The 20,580-nt window shown below is 30.3% G+C and overlaps 1 protein-coding gene across 1 annotated transcript in view; it reads right to left on the bottom strand.

Moving 5' to 3' along the window:
* Nucleotides 1-20,580, bottom strand: part of LOC145245990 (general transcription factor IIF subunit 1-like) — an 80,088-nt gene that overhangs the window by 43,938 nt on the left and 15,570 nt on the right. Inside the window, exons 3-6 of the mRNA XM_080107789.1 lie at nucleotides 19,597-19,663; nucleotides 19,186-19,397; nucleotides 13,593-13,763; nucleotides 12,400-12,529 (exon numbers count right to left, since the gene is read on the bottom strand). Coding sequence (XP_079963915.1) covers nucleotides 12,400-12,529; nucleotides 13,593-13,763; nucleotides 19,186-19,397; nucleotides 19,597-19,663 — 580 coding nt within the window. The remainder of the gene's footprint in view (nucleotides 1-12,399; nucleotides 12,530-13,592; nucleotides 13,764-19,185; nucleotides 19,398-19,596; nucleotides 19,664-20,580) is intronic.

Below are 20,580 nucleotides of genomic sequence, written 5' to 3'. Positions count from 1 at the left end.
CTCTTACAAAAATAATAATTTGATATATTGTCTGTCTTGATTATTTCATTACAAACACATCAATCGATTTATTCACATTTCCTCATTTTTCATGATTCTCAGATGTGTTTACTAATTTCGACAACCATCTTTCATAATTGTAATCCACATTATCGCCACCACCCTTTCGAAAATAATACTTTTGATATATTGTCTGGCTTTATTCTTCATTAAAAAAAACAAATAAATTAACTCTCATTTCATTATTTTTCACAATTCTTGGATATGTTACAATCATTTTTTATAATTGTAACCAACATAATGCCCCCATCCTTAAGAAAATAATAACTCAGATATATTATCTGAGTTTATTATTTCATTACAAACACACCAATCGATTAATTCACATTTCATCATTTTTTTTTATAAATTCTTGGATATGTTACTAATTTCGACAATCATTTAAAATAATTTTAACCCACATTATAGCCGCCCCCCTCCTTCTTTACGAAAATAACTTTGATATATTGTCTGGGCCGATTATTTCATTACAAAAACACCAATCAACTCACATTTTATCATTTTTCATAATTCTGTGAAATGTTACTAATTTAGACAATCATTTTTCATAATTTTAACCCACATTATCGCCCCCCCCCCTTACGAAAATAATAACTATCTGATAATGTCTGTTAAAAATATACATGAAATAAAGTAATGTTTTAATCGTAAACTGTTTCAGCCATTTCCGGCAATTACTTCTAATCCCCCACCTCACTGTTAAAAATATACATTAAATAAATTAATGTCTGAAACGAAAAATGTTGCAGCCATTTCCAGGACTGACTCTATATCTCCCAACCCACTGGTAAAAGTATGAATGAAATATAGTAATGTTTAACTCATAAATGGTTTCGGCCATTTCCTGAACTGATTTCATATTTCCCACTGCACTGTTTAAAACATACATGAAATAATGTAATGTCTAAATTGTAGACGGGTTCAGGTTTTGGATGTTAGATAAAGTAATTTTGAGATCGTAAACTGCTTCAGCCATTTCCAGGCCTCACTCCGTATCCCCACTTCTTGCAAAAATATATATGAAATAAAGTATTTTTGAGATCATAAACTGCTTCAGCCATTTCCGGGACTTAATCCATATTCCCCTCTTTTAAAACAACTTAATCCATATTCCCCTCTTTTAAAACAACATAATGTAATACTAAACAAAAACAGAGATAATACATGTCAGTTTCTTATTTAATAAATTGTTAGGTGAAAGTACAGAATAATTTCAATAATACCTTCCCCTCTCCATATTAAGAATGGCTTTCTAAATTACTCGCGGGGGTACCTGGCGTTGCCTGGATGTTTGGAGGTACACACCTGTAGGAGAGGGTGACCCTGTTTTAATATTATAAAAAAAAAACATGATGTTAAAAAAAATTGGAAAAACAAAAACAAAACAAAACAGCAAACAAATGTGAAAAAAAAAAAAAAAACATATTCCCCTCCCTACCTCTTAAAATATAGCTGTGTCAGTTATTTTGTTTTTTTTTTTTAGAAGGAGGTAATGCCTGGTAGAAAACTATATTACACTTACTTGGTCTTTTGGCTAAGATCAAAATGTAGTATCTGTTCTGATGCAGCATTTCAGCGAAATCAATTACTGGCCCCCTCTCCATAAACAGAAAAGGTGGTGGTAAGGCTTGGAAGAATGAACAGGCACTAATTCACCACATCCCAACCTCACCTAAAACAAGAAGGTTTGGTAATCCCTGGCGGCCTCCAGAGTACTTTTTAAAACAACATAATTGTGCTTGCCCCCCCCCCCCAAATCATCAACACATGACGTCACTTCCGGAAAATACAGAATAGTTTCAATAATACCTTCCCCTCTCCATATTAAGAATGGCTTTCTAAATTACTAGTGGGGGTACCTGGTGTTGCCTGGGTGTTTGGAGGTACACACCTGTAGGAGAGGATGACCCTGTTTTAATATTATAAAAAACACGATGTTAAAAAAAAATGGAAAAACCAAAACAAAGCAAAACAGCGAACAAATGTGAAAAAAAAAAACAGGTGTAAAAGAGAAAAAAGTTTAGGTACGAAGATAGGCTCAAACCTGAAGCATCGAGGCTAAGGCGAAAAAGAAAGCCTGACACGTTACCCCTACGCCAAAGAGATATACAATTGAGAATGAATAAAATTAAACCTTTAAAAACAGTTGCAGGTGGTTTAAACTAACGTCAATGTTTTCTAGATCAAACATGACGTCATTGTCATAGTAGCAGGAGGAGAGAAAATGTAGGAACGATTTTTTCAGCACCCCTCCTTGTAGAAAAGGGTCCAGTTTAGGGTGAAGGAATTAATGTTTTTGGCCAATTTTTCAATATTTTTCGTCCAAGATGTCAAGCTTCAAAATGATACTGAATTCATGAAAATCCGTCACCTCTATTGAAAGGTTTTGCGAGATGTACAAACACACACACATTTTCGCTTATATATATATACTAGCGAGGGGTACCCGGCGTTGCCCGGGTGTTTGTAGGTGTGTGTGAAAAAAAAACAGGTGCCCGTGAAAAAAAAAAAAAAAAAAAAAAAGCCTTTACGATGCGCAGTTGGAAAATAGTAAAGTGTGAAAAAAAAAAAAAACAGGTGCGCGTTTTTGATTGATGTGACGGCGATAGGTATTCAGCAGTTAGCATTTTGTGCGGGACAGTTTTTAATGAGGTCAATAAATCGGTTTGTTTGTTTTTAAAAACCCGCTCCCTCATCTCGAAATGAAAGCTACCGTCTGATATGACGAAGTCGACATTGACCAAACGTTACTTAGCTCTCTAGAGACCACTGGCTCTGGGCCTGTGATTAGAGTCGAGTTTCGCCTTTTTGTTTATAGCGAAAACCGAATGTAACGCATGCCGATGCGGGGAAATGTCGAATAATTAATGTTTGAAAGTCAATAAAATTAAATAGACAGGCGAGCTCCGTGGTTAACTGCGAGATATTACAATTTATAGATGATATAAAAAGTTTTAAGAAGTTGTGAAGCGAGCGAGCGGTTCTCTGAAAGAAGCCTTTTGTGGACATCGAGGAAAAGCATACATACATACATACATTTTCGCTTTTATATATATAGATAGACTAATGGGAGGTACCCGGCATTGCCCGGGTGTTTGTAGGTGTGTGTGTGTGCTTTTGGGTAAATGAAAAGAAAAATCGTTGGCTGTTTTGAAAAAAAAAAACGAAGCCTTGACGCGCAGTTGGAAAATAGTAAAATGTGAAAAAATACAAAAAAAAAAAAAAAAAACAGGTGCCCATTTGCAGGACAGTGTTTGATTTACCGCGAGTCTGTCGGCTTCTTTTTCTTTTATACGAAAAAGCTTAATGCACATGCGACGATTGTAAGCAATAGCTATTCAGCAGTTAACATTTTCTGTGGGACATGACGAAGCCGATATTGACCAAACGTTACATAGCTTTCTAGAGACCACTGGCCGTGGGCCAGTAATTCGAATAGAGTTTTGCTTTTTTTTTATACCGAAAAACGAATGCAACACGTGTCGATCCGAAAATGTCGAATAATTAACGTTTCAAAGTCGGGCAAATTAAATAGAGAGGCGACCACCATTGTTAAGTCGTAGATATTATCATTTAGATGTGATATAAAAAGTTTTTAAAATGAGCGACGACCTTGAGAATCCGCCGGAAAAAACCTTTTGAAGACATACGCAAAATGCGAACATACATACACACATTTTCGCTTTTATATATATATAGAAGATAACGTTATTATTTCAGCACAGTCCGTATTCTGTGTGTCATCCCCCCTACCTGTCTTAAACATATGTACAAATAAAATAAATATGAAACCGTAAAAAAGATATATAGGTTTGCTTTCATATTTACAAATTCCAAACTGCGAGTAAAATTTATGAATGATTTCTTTTTTTTTAATACAAAAACATAAAAAATGAGTTGGTGTCATCAGTTAGAATTGAACTTAAAAAGAACCGAGCGTTCCAGCCTGAGAAACAACCAAACAAAATGTCAGCTAATGTTTAATGAACATCTTACATGTAAATTTGCCGATGTCTGTATGCGATATGTAAGCAAAGATATTATTCGCTATAAACCACCCTTGGTGCATGAATATTATTTCCTGAGAATTTCAGTGCTATGTGACCAGTAGGTTAAGAGTTTACCTGTTAAGATATTTACACACACATACGTCTACTGTTTTATTTATATAGATAAGTATGGATATTCCTCCAAAGGTTCTTTGTTGGGTATTGTGGATGTAGTTGTATTGTTTGTAGTTTTTTATATTTATTTTATCTCCAGCTTTGAAAAAAGTTTCTTGGAGACATATGATGGCTGGTTGATGGTTTGTTATAAGAATTAATAGATCATTTATGTTGGGTTTTAGGCCCCTGCAGTTCCATTGGATGACTTTTGGGGTCATGATTAGATTTTATGTATTTGTTTTTAACTTTTGTTAGTCGTTGGTGTCTGATCTTCGATCTTCCGTGTCCATTTCCTCAAATCTGTTTTGGATTGAGTCTCTCGGTCTGGAAGATGAACGTGGTCTGTTTATTTTGGTTTTAGCTTCTTTGTTGGTTGGTGGTTTGTTTCCTTTTCCTCCATGGGCACTTTTTGGTGTCTATTCTTTTTTTTTTTTTTTCAGTGAGAGGGGTTGTTTCTGTGGGTGTTGTAGCACTTTGGGGTTTTGTGGGTCTTTTGGGTTGAGTTTTGGTTTGGGAGTTTTGTAATCTTTATTTTCATTGTTGATTTGTTTTATAGTTTTTTTGAATTCTTCCATTAGTTCCCTTACTTCATTGAATAATTTCATAATGTACTTCTGGTTTGATGTCTAATAGGTTTGCTTTTGTTGTTTGGTTATTTGATCCGGTAATATGCTGTATGTTTTTTTTTTTTTTATTTCTGAGTATTTTATATTTTCGGCTAGGTTACGAGCTTCTTGGAAGGTTATATTTTTTGTATATTTTATTTTAATTTCTTTTTCTTTTTTCCATTTATCACATTCTTTTGAATTTGCACTATGGCCGTTTTGGCAGTTAATACATTTTGGCTCTTTTTGGCAATCTGTGTGGGTCTCGTTTTCTCCACACCATACTGGAGAGCGTGTGCATTGGTCTCGATGGGGTTCATACCTTTGAGAGTTGTAGCATCTGAGAGGGTTTGGTATGTATGGTTCTATATTTATTTTTTCATATCCTATTTTAATGTTACTTGGGATTTGATAGGTATTAAAAGTTCTAATATAGGAGTTTGTATCGATGGTTTCACCATATTTTTTAATTTGGATCCTTTTTACATAGATAACATTTTGATTTTTTAGGTTAATCTTAATTTCTTCCAACGAGTACAGGGATAGTTCTGAACTCCTAATCACTCCTTTACTAGTATTCAGCGTTTTGTGGATAGATTTTTACTTTTTGGTTGTTAAAAAGTCTCCATTTAAAGATTTCTGTGATATGTTTTTGGCTTTCTACTTCCACTAGTAGTGTGCCATTATTTAGTTTTTTGACCATTTTTGGTTTGATACTTGAGAAAATTTTCTCTATTTTGAAGGGAGATACTTTTGTTATCGGTTCTCCTTCGGTTGCTTCAATAATTGTGAAATAAGGTAGATTTTGAACAAGATTTTGGTTTTGTGATTCTGTTTCTGAATCTGAACTAGATTTGTCTGAAACTTCACAATGGTTTCTTTTCTGAGGCTTTTTATTTGCTATTTAAATATTTAAAATTTTTCATTTCTCCTGCTTCCCACCCGCCTTGGAGCCCTATTTGGGAAGTGTTGGGGGGAGGGCACATTTGCCCCAACAGAACAAGGATACAGGAAAATTATACTCTTCCTGCTGATGGACTCATGCACCCGTGTTTCCTTCGTCTTTTCTAATGGCCTCATTTCTAGAAAAGATGTTAAGTTTTCCAGCCGTGTTTTATCCATTCTTCAGCAAATTGATTGATCCTCCAGCCACCGCTTACTAAATCAGTTTTTTGCCTAATGTGGGGAATGTGAACGTATTTTCTTGTGTTTCTCTGATTTAGTCATGACCAACCGATTGATTGGATCGGGCCCATCCAACCGCCTGTCTTAACCCAAGTAAGGGCCAAAGTGGTGTGTTGCACCTCATGTCCTAATAGGACCTTGAACATGATCTGCTCAACCATCAGGATCCCGTCCTTAGGCATTACGGGTTGCCACCCACGGTCAACAGGTGACCCCATTAAGAGACTTTTACTCTCTGCAGGGGGGCAGTTGGTGTATTCTAATGCCCCACCGACAGGACTGGTTGGGAAGTAGGGGAAGAAAAAAAAAGAGGGGAAGGGGGCTGTTGTTTTTGTTTTTGTAGAACATAATTAAGTTTTACAAAATAGAATAGAAAAACAAAAAGGAACATCAATGTAGGTGAATTTCATCTCAGGAAGCCAATAGACAGCCTGATTTGGTAGTACCAGTAAACGAGTGAAGAGTTTATCATTTATCATTTGACTGCCTATGCAGGCAACAGACTTTGCATCGTTTTTTATTAATAAAAAACAAAAAACAAACAAAAACCAGGGATAACCAGACTGAATGTGTCGGAACTGAGAATGTTCGAATGCTGATAAGAATCTATTTTTTTATTTTGAAGCTATTCCAGCCTGAAAAATAAAGTTGCTGTGGCTGAGACAAAATTTTAAAGTCTCGAGGAAGGGAAAGATTAAATGAGTCACACTGAAATTTGAAAGTGAAAGATTCACGTCGAGATTTGAAAGTGAAAGATTCACGTCGAGATTTGAAAGTGAAAGATTCACGTCGAGATTTGAAAGTGAAAGATTCACGTCGAGATTTGAAAGTGAAAGATTCACGTCGAGATTTGAAAGTGAAAGATTCACGTCGAGATTTGAAAGCCTCGAGAAAGAGAAAGATTAAATGAGTCGTGTCAACCTGAAAAAGTTGAAAGGGTTGAAAAATGGAAAGCTTGAGGTGATTCACGTTGAACTTTAGAAATTCAAAGCATTGAGAAATGGAGGACTTAAGCGAGTTGTGGTCAGAGAGGTGAACATACAACAATGTTGAAGTGACTCAGATCTTTTTTTGATTAGTCTTCCCAGTGGGATTCGTTGAATTTTCTTTTTTAATTGTCGTTGTGAAATCAACGTGTTGGAATACGATTCAGTTGACTTGTATGCATTAAAAAGTTGTCATTTTTAAATGGGAAATTTAAAATGAAATTTGGTTGTATTTGCTGGAAAAAAAAGTTGTTGCTTTTAAACGAAAGTACAATTCAAGTCGCATTTTTTGTTCGTTTCTTTTTGAATAATAATAAAAAAAAAAAAGTCGCTATTAAAAGAACTTACAATGTGATTCAGTCAACTTGTAAGTAAAAAAATCGTCATTTTTAAATGAAAACTTTTAAATTAAATTCAGTTGCACTTGCTGGAAAAAAGAAAAAGAAACAAAATCTCTTTTAAATGAAGTTAAAAGGAGATTCGGTTGGATTTTCTAGAAAAAGTTGTCGCTTTAAAATGAAGAATTTTTAAAATACAATTTGGTTGCTTTTTTTCTTTTAAAAAAAGTCCTTACTTTTAAATGAAGAACTGTAAATGCGATTCAGTTGTGTTATATTAAGAAGGAGTTGTCACTTTTAAGTGGAGGCTAGTCGTGTGCTTAGCTGTTTAGTGAGGGCCGGCTGTGCCTAGCCGAGTATCGTGGACTATCTGTGCCTAGCCGAGTATCGCGGACTGGCTGTGCCTAGCCGAGTATCGCGGACTGGCTGTGCCTAGTCGAATAGTATGGGCTAGTAGAGAAACTAGCAAGGTTTTAAGTTTGTGAGTTGATCTTTAACAATCAAGGGGAAATGTAGTTTGATGTAATTTGTATATCAATGATGCTACAAACTAGAATGATGCTATATAAGGTTGACAGTCAAGATGGTAGAGGTCAAGTTCAGGAGAATCGGACTGAATGGTTCAGAACTGAGAATGATCGCATGCTGACAAGAATCCATTTCTTTTTTTTTTTTTTAAATTAGAAAATCCTTTGAGTATTTTCTAAGTCCAAAGAGATTGTTAGAATGGAATTAGCATTCAATTCCTTTTGACTGTTCATCTCGATCAAGTACTAAAATGTTGCATGTTATATGCTCCTTTTCACCCGAATCATAGATTGCTCAGTCAGTCGGATACCATTGGAGCATCATAGGTCAGCACCTATGATCAACAGTATGTAGCATATCATCAACACCAATGGATGTTAGGATTAAAGATGTGCCAGCAGTAGTAGCAACAACAGCAAAGTAATTTCCATATTCAATTGAGTATTTTGTAAAAAGGTACCAATTTCAATTAGTTTCTGAAATCAGACTTCCCCCAATCAGAAACAGTTGCTTTGACAACTGAGTGCCTGTTTTGGTTATTTAAGAGATAACTAAAAGGTAGTCACAAATGAGATATTCAACCTGCCACACAAACCCTTGTTAGTCACAAGTGTAATCAACTACTATTGGACTCCTTGCAGGTGAAACAAAATCTAGCTTATGTTGCTAGGCCATAAGCTCTCATGAGAGACAAACTCACTCATGTACACATTGTCTATAAACACAGGAAGCACATACTCGCATGCTGCTAACTATATGTAGTAATACACACGGACAGAAAAAAGGCTTTGGATAATCACAGATTTCAAGGTAGTTCTACTAAAATAGCCATATTTTTTAAACCAAAGCACTTCAAGTCTTCAAATTACTACTGTTTTGTTCGGAAATGAATATACTTTCAAATGAATTAAAATATATATTGTACATTCATATTTATTAAGAGTTTTAAGCAAATAAAGTGATAAAAATGTGAATGTCATAAAATGGCGTTTTCGGTAAGGTTTTGTAATGACCCCCCCTCTGATTTCTAAAGGCCCGTACCGTGATTGTATGAAGAATTTCGTTATGAAATTTGGGAACCAATCAGAAGAGGTGTTAATCTTAATACTGTCAAGTGTCCGAAATATTTTTGACCATTTCTTTTTTTGTCGTGTTAAAAATAAGACTTTAATATGACGAGTATCAAACATTTAAAAAAAAAAAATTTCTTCGGACACCCACGAGTAAGTAAATCAATCTTTTTACTATCTTTATCAATTAAAAGTATTATTGTATGTTGAGTAGGACCGCGGTAATTGATAATAATTTAAAAGGAGGTACCCGAAAAAAAAAGTTTCTATTTTTCCAGTTTGGACAAATGTAGTATTAGTAGCAGCAGCAGCTGAGATATTAGCGATAGCACAGTGTAAACGTAAACAACATGCGTTCTTTAATTTTTATTCAAGAACGAATTAAGAAAAACATGTAAATATGAATAGAAATGTTCTTATATGTTTAATTAGAGCTATTTTGTTATCAGAATAACATTAGTTTAAAACTATTTGGTTTTCAGAATGTATAATAACAATTATATATTTGTTTTTTTGACAACTTTATGTGTATAGTAATACAAACCCTCAAATCAATATTCTTGAAATTTTAAAAGCAGTTAGAAAACACATCAACCTACAACTAGGAAGCTTTTTATTTCGTTATTTTTTTTTTCTACTTATTAAACGAAAGGTATTTTTACGCCCTGCTCCAGCGTAGTATAAACGGCCTATGGAATAGACACCGTCAACCTCGAAAATAGAAATCAACAAATTTATGGAATTTGGTGCTTGTGCATTTATTGAACTGTGTTATTTTTAAATAGTATTTTCAAGTTAAATTAAAGTTTTACAATATTTTTATTTTATTAATTTGTTAACTGAAAGTACAGAATAGTTACAAAACACCCGCCTCTCCCCATGTTAAGAATGGCTTTCGAAATAATAGCGTTATTATTTCAGCACAGTTCAATAAGTGCACAAGTACCTGGAATTTTCTTCAAAATGTCATAACGCAGCTTATCAAATTAAAACTAAATATAACATTTGCTGAATTATTTACCTGTTGAATACACACACACTATATATATATATATATATATATATATATATATATATATAACTTTCTGTAAGATATTTATTTGAAATGGAAACGGCATTTTACAGTTAAGATAACAAAACAAAAATGAAGTAACTGTTCATATTCCAATCCACAGAGGTACGAAAAAGTTGTCAAAAACAAATGTTATCAAAGGCAAGATAAGTTATTTTTCTACCTAACTGGATACTTTTTAGTTTTTTTTTTGTTTTTTTTTAAATGTAAAATGTTTATTCGGTTCGAAAAACAAGTAGTGTTGAGCGAGCGTTACCGAAGAACAAGAAAAATGGTCGCAATGTCTCTTTACATTTTTGAAGTCTCAACAAAGATTTCAAAATAAGAATTGAAACAAAATGGTGAACGAAACCCACCCAATAAATGTTACCGTGACATTTATTGGGTGGATTTCATTCACAATTTTGTTTCATTTCTTACTTTGAAGTGATTATCAAGACTTGAAAAATGTAAATAGAAATTGCGACCATATTTTCTTTTCGGGTAGCGCTGAATATTACCTACTTTTCGAATCGAATAAATATTTTACATTAAATAAAAACAGTAAAAAACTTATTCAGTTAGGTAGAAAAGTAACTTATCTTGCTTTGCATAACATTTGTTATATGTGCCAGTGTGTGTGGGTATATGCATATATATATATATATATATATGTGTGTGTGTGTGTGTGTGTGTGTATACATGTGTGTGTGCATATGCATATATATGTGTGTGTATATGCATATATATGTGTTTGTATATGCATATATATGTGTGTGAGTGTGTATATGCATATATATGTGTGTGTATATGCATATATATGTGTATGCATATATATGTGTGTGTGTATATATGCATACATGTGTGTGTATATATGCATACATGTGTGTGTGTGTGTGTATATATATATATATATATATATACGCACATTTTTTTTTTTTTTTTACATAAGTTTACATATTTAAGAGTAATATGATATTCCAAATTTAATCCATAACATTTTCAAAATCCAATAATTATGAACCACTAACAGTAAATATGAGTGATGAACGCTCTCTTTGAAAAAAAAGCTCTCGTAACCTCACCTCTAACCCTAGTTATGAGTGGCAGGTCTCCTCCTAAAACACTCTTTAACCCTAACAATAACACTAAGTTCGAGTGGCAAGCCCCCCCTCCCCCAACAAAATACTTCTGTAAGCCACATACAAGCATCTAAAACAAACAAACAAAAAATAGCCTTACAACTAATTCAAAGTCCGAATGGCAACCCATTGCAGAGAAACCCTCTTAAAACTACACATAATCGTCTTAAAAAAAAAAAAAAAAGAAAAGAAAAAAAAAAAGCATACAGGATTTATCTCCTATAGAAAAAAAAAAACAGTTAACTGCCCTAAAACGCTAGAGTGACCTGTAATGGGGAATTATTTTACATTAAATTCTAAAATAATTTATCTTTCATTAAAGTTTTTCATAGCATTTCATACATAATTGCCTAAAAAGGTAGAATCACATTTTGGAGGGGGGGGATCAGAAGTGGTTGGGTAGGGTTAAACAGAAGGTGTTCATCTACAATAATACCAAAGAAATATTGCAATATATTCATTTTTAAATGGTCTTATGTTGAGATTTAAGTTTTTTGCACATAAAGCACATTACAATTCAACTTTGAGTTCTCCAACTTCTTTTCTGTTTATGGATACATGGCATTTTTAAGGAATTGCAACATATTTATGCACATTTACTGCAGATTAGTTGGAAACCATAAACTTTGGGAGATTTTCAGTCACATATTCTGATTCCTGGTATAAAAATACACTTATATGGTAAATTTCATTGCTTAATCTTGTGTTTTAACAAAGATATGACATTTTTACTGAAAAAGTAGTGTAAAAAATGTGACGAAACGCATATGGTCTTAAAGAGGGAAAAATATTCAAACGTGTGAGGCACAAAAAGTCATAACTTCCTTAATTTTAATCAGATTTTAAAAATTTAAAAAGGTTCTTTCTTATCTCATCAAGCGCTTTCTATGCATAACAATATCGAAATATTTTAAGCTATTTCAATTTTTTTCATGTGTATTGCTACTATATGCATAAACTACGCACATGCACAAATGATTCCTTTTCAGAAACTCCATTCTTTTACTTTATTTTTTATAAAGCAAGCTTATAAATAAATTTCAATTACAAAGATTGAAACCTTTAAACCTTATCAAATGTTTGGATAGAAATATTTTTCATTTAATTACTTGTTTGCTCTCTCTCTTTCATTATTATGACCATCAAACTACAAAGCTGTTGTTCAAATTTGTGTAGAGCAAAGTAATCTTCATTCCAAATGTGTCATTTATTGAGGTAGCCATTTAGACACTGAAATTTATGTTTATTAATATACTTAAAATACTTACAAAATCTTTTTCTTTTTTAGTTTTAACTTTAGTCTTTTTTTCTTCTCCCTCATCAGCATCAATATCAGCATCTTCAGGTCGAAGCTTCTTCCGTAACATGACAGAAAACAAATTCATTGTCTTGTCTCGTCTAAAATAGGAAAATCAAATCAAGTTTAATTCATAAAATTTATATATTCTCTTCACAAATATTTGTTCAAATCTGCATACAGATATACATATTTATAAATTTATTTAATGTTTTCATTTTTATTGAAATAAAATGCAAACATTAATAGTATTGTTTTTTTTTTTTTTTCCTTTCAATTTTCAAACTTCAATCTTGTTCTGTTAAAAATTTTCCTATTTGGAATTTTCAGACTACTGTTCTTATCTTCAGTGATATTTTCGCAATGATGTAACCTTCAACCTATTTCTTGAAAACACTGTTAAAATGACACTCAAGATGAGAACAGTAGTCCTAAGATTCAAAACAATAGGAATAACCAATCTTCATCTCCAAAATTCAGAAATTTAACAATTTTTCTCTACAAAACAACCAAATCAACTATGAATAAATAGTTGAAAATATAAAGAACTTAAAGCTTAAAAACTTTTTCGAAAATTACTGGATTTGGCATTAAATAATCTAGAAAGAATTAATATGCTGTAAAACAAAACATCAAAACAACCATTTCTTATGAGAAAAAGTTTGGCTTTACATTGTCAATAAGAAAAATTGGTGCTTATCTAGACTTGAACTTATAAAACAAAAATAATAATAAAAAAACTTTATGGTGTAATTACAGCATTGAAATGCATAAAAAATGTTATACCATAAAAAATACTATACCATAAAAAAAATCACAAAAATTGATCAAGTTGTTTTTTTAATTAAAGAAAATTTTTTATAATTTTTAGCAATTAAGCAGCCCTTAATTCTGAAGATGTTAAGGAGGAGGTAACCTAGAATGAATTTTAAATTCAATTAAATATGGCAACTGATTTTTCTTGCATCAAGTCATAAAATTTGATTTTCTGAAATAAAAAACTACTTGGTCAAATTCATGATTTTTGGAATATGCCATCTTTGTTCCATAACGAGTATGTACAAAGATTTTTCTGAAAATTTTGTAACTTAAAATTTATAAGTGTAATTCTAAATAAGCAACAAAAATGATTATTAGTTTCATCATGAAAAGAATAAAATTTACTTCTTAAACTCTTCTTCAGCTTCATCAACATTGAGATATTTATATTTAATCACGGCACTGAAATTATACCAATGTTCAACTGGAAAAGCTTCAAACGCTCCATCAGCACATTGGGTAAAGATGAAATATGACGTGTTGTCAGATATTGTACCCTCTCTCACTCCTTTGTATCTGCAAAGAAAATTTTTTTAAATATCAAAAAATTATATTATAATAATTCTCTATTTTCAATAAAAAACTAGAAAACCTTCACATCAATAAAAATGTAACAAACCAACCAAATCAAATTTTCAAGAATTATTGAAATATGCATACCTATTCTATCTTATACAGTAGAACCTTGGGATATGGTCGCCCTAGGATACATTAGACTGAAATAAAATCTAGTTGCTTGTTTAATATATAAAGTCATATTGAGAATTCTTAAGCCATTTTCCTTTACATTTATTCGGTGTAGCAGAGTCCAGACTGGATTTCTCCCTCCACCATACACGGTCAATGGTTTGGTTAGGAGAAATCCAACTATCTTGAGTGCTTAATGCAGGGTAGCTAACAACCTTTATCTTGTGCACAATACATTTATATCAGCACAGGTGATTTTGCTTCATTTTATTTATGTAATGATGGTGAATATCAATTTATGTAACGATGGTGAATATCAATTTATGTAACGATGGTGAATATCAATTTATGTAACGATGGTGAATATCAATGTATGTAATGATGGTGAATATCAATTTATGTAATGATGGTGAATATCAATTTATGTAATGATGGTGAATATCAATTTATGTAATGATGGTGAATATCAATTTATGTAATGATCGTGAATATCAATTTATGTAATGATGGTGAATATCAATTTATGTAATGATCGTGAATATCAATTTATGTAACGATGGTGAATATCAATTTATGTAACGATGGTGAATATCAATTTATGTAACGATGGTGAATATCAATGTATGTAATGATGGTGAATATCAATTTATGTAATGATGGTGAATATCAATTTATGTAATGATGGTGAATATCAATTTATGTAATGATCGTGAATATCAATTTATGTAATGATGGTGAATATCAATTTATGTAATGATCGTGAATATCAATTTATGTAATGATGGTGAATATCAATTTATGTAATGATCGTGAATATCAATTTATGTAATGATGGTGAATATCAATTTATGTAATGATGGTGAATATCAATTTATGTAATGATGGTGAATATCAATTTATGTAATGATGGTGAATATCAATTTATGTAATGATGGTGAATATCAATTTATGTAATGATGGTGAATATCAATTTATGTAATGATGGTGAATATCAATTTATGTAATGATGGTGAATATCAATTTATGTAACGATGGTGAATATCAATTTATGTAATGATGGTGAATATCAATTTATGTAATGATGGTGAATATCAATTTATGTAATGATGGTGAATATCAATTTATGTAATGATGGTGAATATCAATTTATGTAATGATGGTGAATATCAACAGGTTATTCATATTTAAGTCTGGTTGAGTCCCTCCTTTTGTCCACTTTTGTCTTCATGACTCCTATCTTTCTGGCCCCTTCACTGACCGCCAATACACTGAATCATACAAGGCAACAGGATGCACTACAGTATGTTTGGAGACTCTTGTTAATGACTGAGCTATAAATAACAGAAAACCAATGGCAGTGCACCGTTTCAGTTATAATTCAACTATTGAATATGTAGTATTCTTCAGAAAATATTAAGTAATTGGTGCATCATTGCTCAGATGTCAACTATATTAAATATAAATTATTTTTAGATATATTTTACATAAAGGTTATACATATATGTAGAACTGGTATATTTCGTTTTGCCTAGTGTTGAGATAATTAATCAGAATCACAAAAAAATCATTTTGGCGATACTGATAATAGTTGAGCCATATTTTCAATCCCAAAATGATTAAAAAAATTTTTTTTTTCTGACGATCACAATGTATTTATTGTTGAAGAGGGAAGAGAGAACACAAAAAAAGAAAAAAAGATATAAATATGTATATAATGTAGAAATTTATATCACATGTGGCAACACAGTCCTAAACAAGTTTGTCCACGCAATCCCGAACACCTCCAACGATTCGGCAGGACATGATCCAGAATGATACCGTTGACTTTAAATGAAACGATCCTGAATGATACCGTCGACTACACGACACGATCCTGAATGATACCATCCACTCTACACGACACGATCCTGAATGATACCATCCACTCTACACGACACGATCCTGAATGATACCATCCACTCTACACGACACGATCCTGAATGATACCATCCACTCTACACGACACGATCCTGAATGATACCATCCACTCTACACGACACGATCCTGAATGATACCATCCACTCTACACGACACGATCCTGAATGATACCATCCACTCTACACGACACGATCCTGAATGATACCATCCACTCTACACGACACGATCCTGAACAATACAGTCGATCAACATGACACAACATGCGATGCATTACCAGAGCAATCTTTTCTAACTGCCCCTGAATGACTTATCGGCTTGTTTTTTATAGCCGTTGGGCGAAACTCAATCTCCACTGTGGGTACGACAGATAGCTCATTGGTAGATTTTTGATTTGCAATCAGAAAAGTCCCGGGTTCGCTACAGGGCAGCAAATTAGGAATCCCATCCCTAGATTTAGCATGGAGTCTAAATTTTTTATTTTTTTATTTTGGGGCAAATTATTGCAAAGTAAATATTCTATTCCCTTATAAAACCTTTTGAAATATGCATACTTATTCTATCTTATACAGTAGAACCCCGGGATACGTTGGCCCTAAGATACAGTTTTTTGTGGCATACAATGTTTTTCCGGCAACTGGTTATGGATTAACCTTACAGGTTATTTATAATGTTATTTGATTATATACATGTGTATTATATACTGTACTGTATTTTGTTACTAATTTTTAATGCTGTATTCCGGGGTTCTACCGTAGGTTATATTCTATCTATGAGCGTGTCTTAAGGGAGGCTCACAATGCTGCTAAGAGGCAATTACAATAATAAAAAAGCTTAAAAACAAAATGAAATAAATATATCAATAACAGAGTTAAGATATTTTAATCTCAAATCTCAGTATTAGCAAACATTATGTAGGGATTAATTAAAATTATAAAAATAAAATTAAACAAGAAAAATGAAAAATAATTTGATTAAAAATTAACTATCAGTAATTAGATATATGATCCTATATATAATAATTAGATATATGATCCTATATATAATAATTAGATATATGATCCCATATATAATAATTAGATATATGATCCTATATATAATAATTAGATACATCATCCTATATATATAATAATACTAATTAGATATATGATCCTATATATAATAATAATAATAATAGATATATGATCCTACATATAATAATAATAATAATAATAATAATAGATATATGATCCTACATATAATAATAATAATAATAATAATAATAATAGATATATGATCCTACATATAATAATAATAATAATAATAATAGATATATGATCCTACATATAATAATAATAGATATATGATCCTACATATAATAATAATAGATATATGATCCTATATATAATAATAATAGATATATGATCCTACATATAATAATAATAATAGATATATGATCCTACATATAATAATAATAGATATATGATCCTACATATAATAATAATAGATATATGATCCTACATATAATAATAATAATAGATATATGATCCTACATATAATAATAATAGATATATGATCCTACATATAATAATAATAATAATAATAATAGATATATGATCCTACATATAATAATAATAATAGATATATGATCCTACATATAATAATAATAATAATAATAGATATATGATCCTTTATATAATAATAATTAGATATATGATCCTTTATATAACAATAATAGATATATGATCCTACATATAATAATAATAATAATAATAATAATAATAATAGATATATGATCCTACATATAATAACAATAATAGATATATGATCCTACATATAATAATAATAGATATATGATCCTACATATAATAATAATAGATATATGATCCTACATATAATAATAATAATAGATATATGATCCTACATATAATAATAATAGATATATGATCCTACATATAATAATAATAATAATAATAATAGATATATGATCCTACATATAATAATAATAATAGATATATGATCCTACATATAATAATAATAATAATAATAGATATATGATCCTTTATATAATAATAATTAGATATATGATCCTTTATATAACAATAATAGATATATGATCCTACATATAATAATAATAATAATAATAATAATAATAATAATAGATATATGATCCTATATATAATAATAATAATAATTATATATAGGATCCTATATAAAATAGATATATGATCCTATATATAATAATAATTAGATATATGATCCTATATATAATAATAATTAGATATATGATCCTATATATAATAATAATAGATATATGATCCTATATATAATAATATTAATTAGATATATGATCCTACATATAATAATAATAATTAGATATGATTCTATATATAATAATAATAGATATATATAATCCTACATATAATAATAATTAGATATATGATCCTAAATATAATAATTAGATATATGATCCTATATATAATAATAATAGATATATGATCCTACATATAATAATAGATATATGATCCTACATATAATAGATATATGATCCTATATATATAATAATAATAATAATTAGATATATTGTCCTATATATAATAGATATATGATCCTATATATTATAATATTAATTAGATATATGATCCTACATATAATAATAGATATATGATCCTATATGTAATAATAATAATTAGATATATGATCCTATGTATAATAATAATAATAATAATAATAATAATAATAATAATTACATATATTATCCTATATATATAATAATAATTACATATATTATCCTATATATAATAATTTGGTTGCAGAAAATGCTAATAGCTGTGTACATGACTATTTCCTTTATGAAAAAAAAAATAATGCTTTTGAGGAACACCCCCCACCACCAAATTCAACTGTACTCTATTCCAATAACAAAGATTCTTCAAATGATTTTTAAAACAAATTCCAAAATTAGCCGCTATTTCTTTCTCTGGTGAAATATATTAAGTCCTAAACTTTTCCTGCTGTTTTTGTAAATAGAGGGGGTGGGTAGTAAACAATAGTGGCTATGGAAAAATTGATTGCTGTTAATAAACAAAAAGAGACTAAAGTGAGCATGTGTAAAATAAGAACAAACATGGGGAGGGGGCAAACGGCATGGAGAGAATGAAAGTGATAGATACAAAGAGATGGATTACTTTGTCTGTTAATTGCAAATTATGCTAACTTAAAAATAGTTTTTTTTAAAATACAACTTAATCTGAAAACTAAGGGATAATTTTAGCATGTATTCTGTGTGATTTAAATATATAGGAAAAAAGCCCTAGTGAAACAAACGTTAACTCAACTTTAGTATAATAATAGATACCTTTTACAATGCTGTTTTGAACCAATCTTCATATGCCAAGGTTGATCTTCAGGTTTGTATTTTTTTAACATCACTCCATATTTTTTACGCCTAGCCTCTTCTTTTGCCTCACGGCCAAATTCACTACCAGCGCCAAATTTGGGCATAACATCAATGTCATTAGCAGTCTTATACTCACGCAAATTATTTTCACGTTCTAAACGAACAGTGGTCTGGAAATAAAGAGAAAAACAGAAGACTTGAAAAAAAAACACACACATAACAAATCAGCTTAACAATTTGATAAGTTATTTTTTCAAGTTTTTCTCTTGAAGTTTGCTTATTCTTAATAAAATTTTGAACCTCCATTAATCTTGTTAAAATAACTTTTTTGAAATAAAGAAATATTGAAAACATAAGCATAATACTTACATTTTTAGTGAAGTCAACATCAGAATTGACACCAAATCTAAGCATACATAAACTTTTCTTTCTGTCCCTAAAAGTAAACAAAAAAAAACTTTCTTGGGACTAAGATAAAAAATATTGTAATGAAATTATATAAAAACATATAAAAATAGTAAAAGTAAGAAATACAAAATGCCATAATGAAAAACATTACTTTGTTTATTGTGATGGAATTTAATTTAAATCACTTACAATGATAACAATTTACAGAAATAGTTCTACAAATTTTAATAAAATTTTGTCTATATATTAGTTCAGTAAATATATAAATTTGTCTATTTGTAAAAAATGAATTCTTTTCAAATCTATTATATATATATATATATATATATATCTATTATATATATAAATCCGTAATCCTGTCTGTTTGTTTGTTTGTTTGTTCACAATTTGATTAATATATACAAAAGTTTCCTTACTTTACTTTTTCATTTATTTCTATATATAGCTTCATTCTTGGAAACTAGATACAATAAAAAGATTATGTAATTTGCATATGACATTAAGAAAAATCGATTTTATTAAATAGCGGTATCTTAATTAATGTTTCTAGCGAGAGAATTGTTTTCAGAGTTTTATTTAAAATTGTTTTTAATACATTTTAAACAATAATCATATTGATAACATATTTATTTTTTTGGGAATTATTATTTCAACATCGAATTTTTAAAAAACTTTTAGAGTTATTTGCCCCTTAGAATCTTCCGATCATTTCATTTGTTTGTTATTATTCTTTAAACAGCTATACAGAAATCGCAAATTTTACGATGTGACCCATCGTTGTTTAATACTTAAAAAAAATAGGATCTACTGCCCCCCCCCTCTGAATTCCACAATTTACACTTTTCTTTCTTTTTTTTTTCACGTTAATCTCATCGATTACAAACTTTAATTTTTAATTAAAAAAAAAAGGTAAATTTTTACGACGTGACTCAGCGTCTTTTAACC

This window comes from Euprymna scolopes, chromosome 23 (genome assembly GCF_053919585.1).
Source record: "Euprymna scolopes isolate OS-2025 chromosome 23, ASM5391958v1, whole genome shotgun sequence".
Taxonomy (NCBI): domain Eukaryota; kingdom Metazoa; phylum Mollusca; class Cephalopoda; order Sepiida; family Sepiolidae; genus Euprymna; species Euprymna scolopes.
This window is presented reverse-complemented; position numbering and strand designations above follow the sequence as displayed.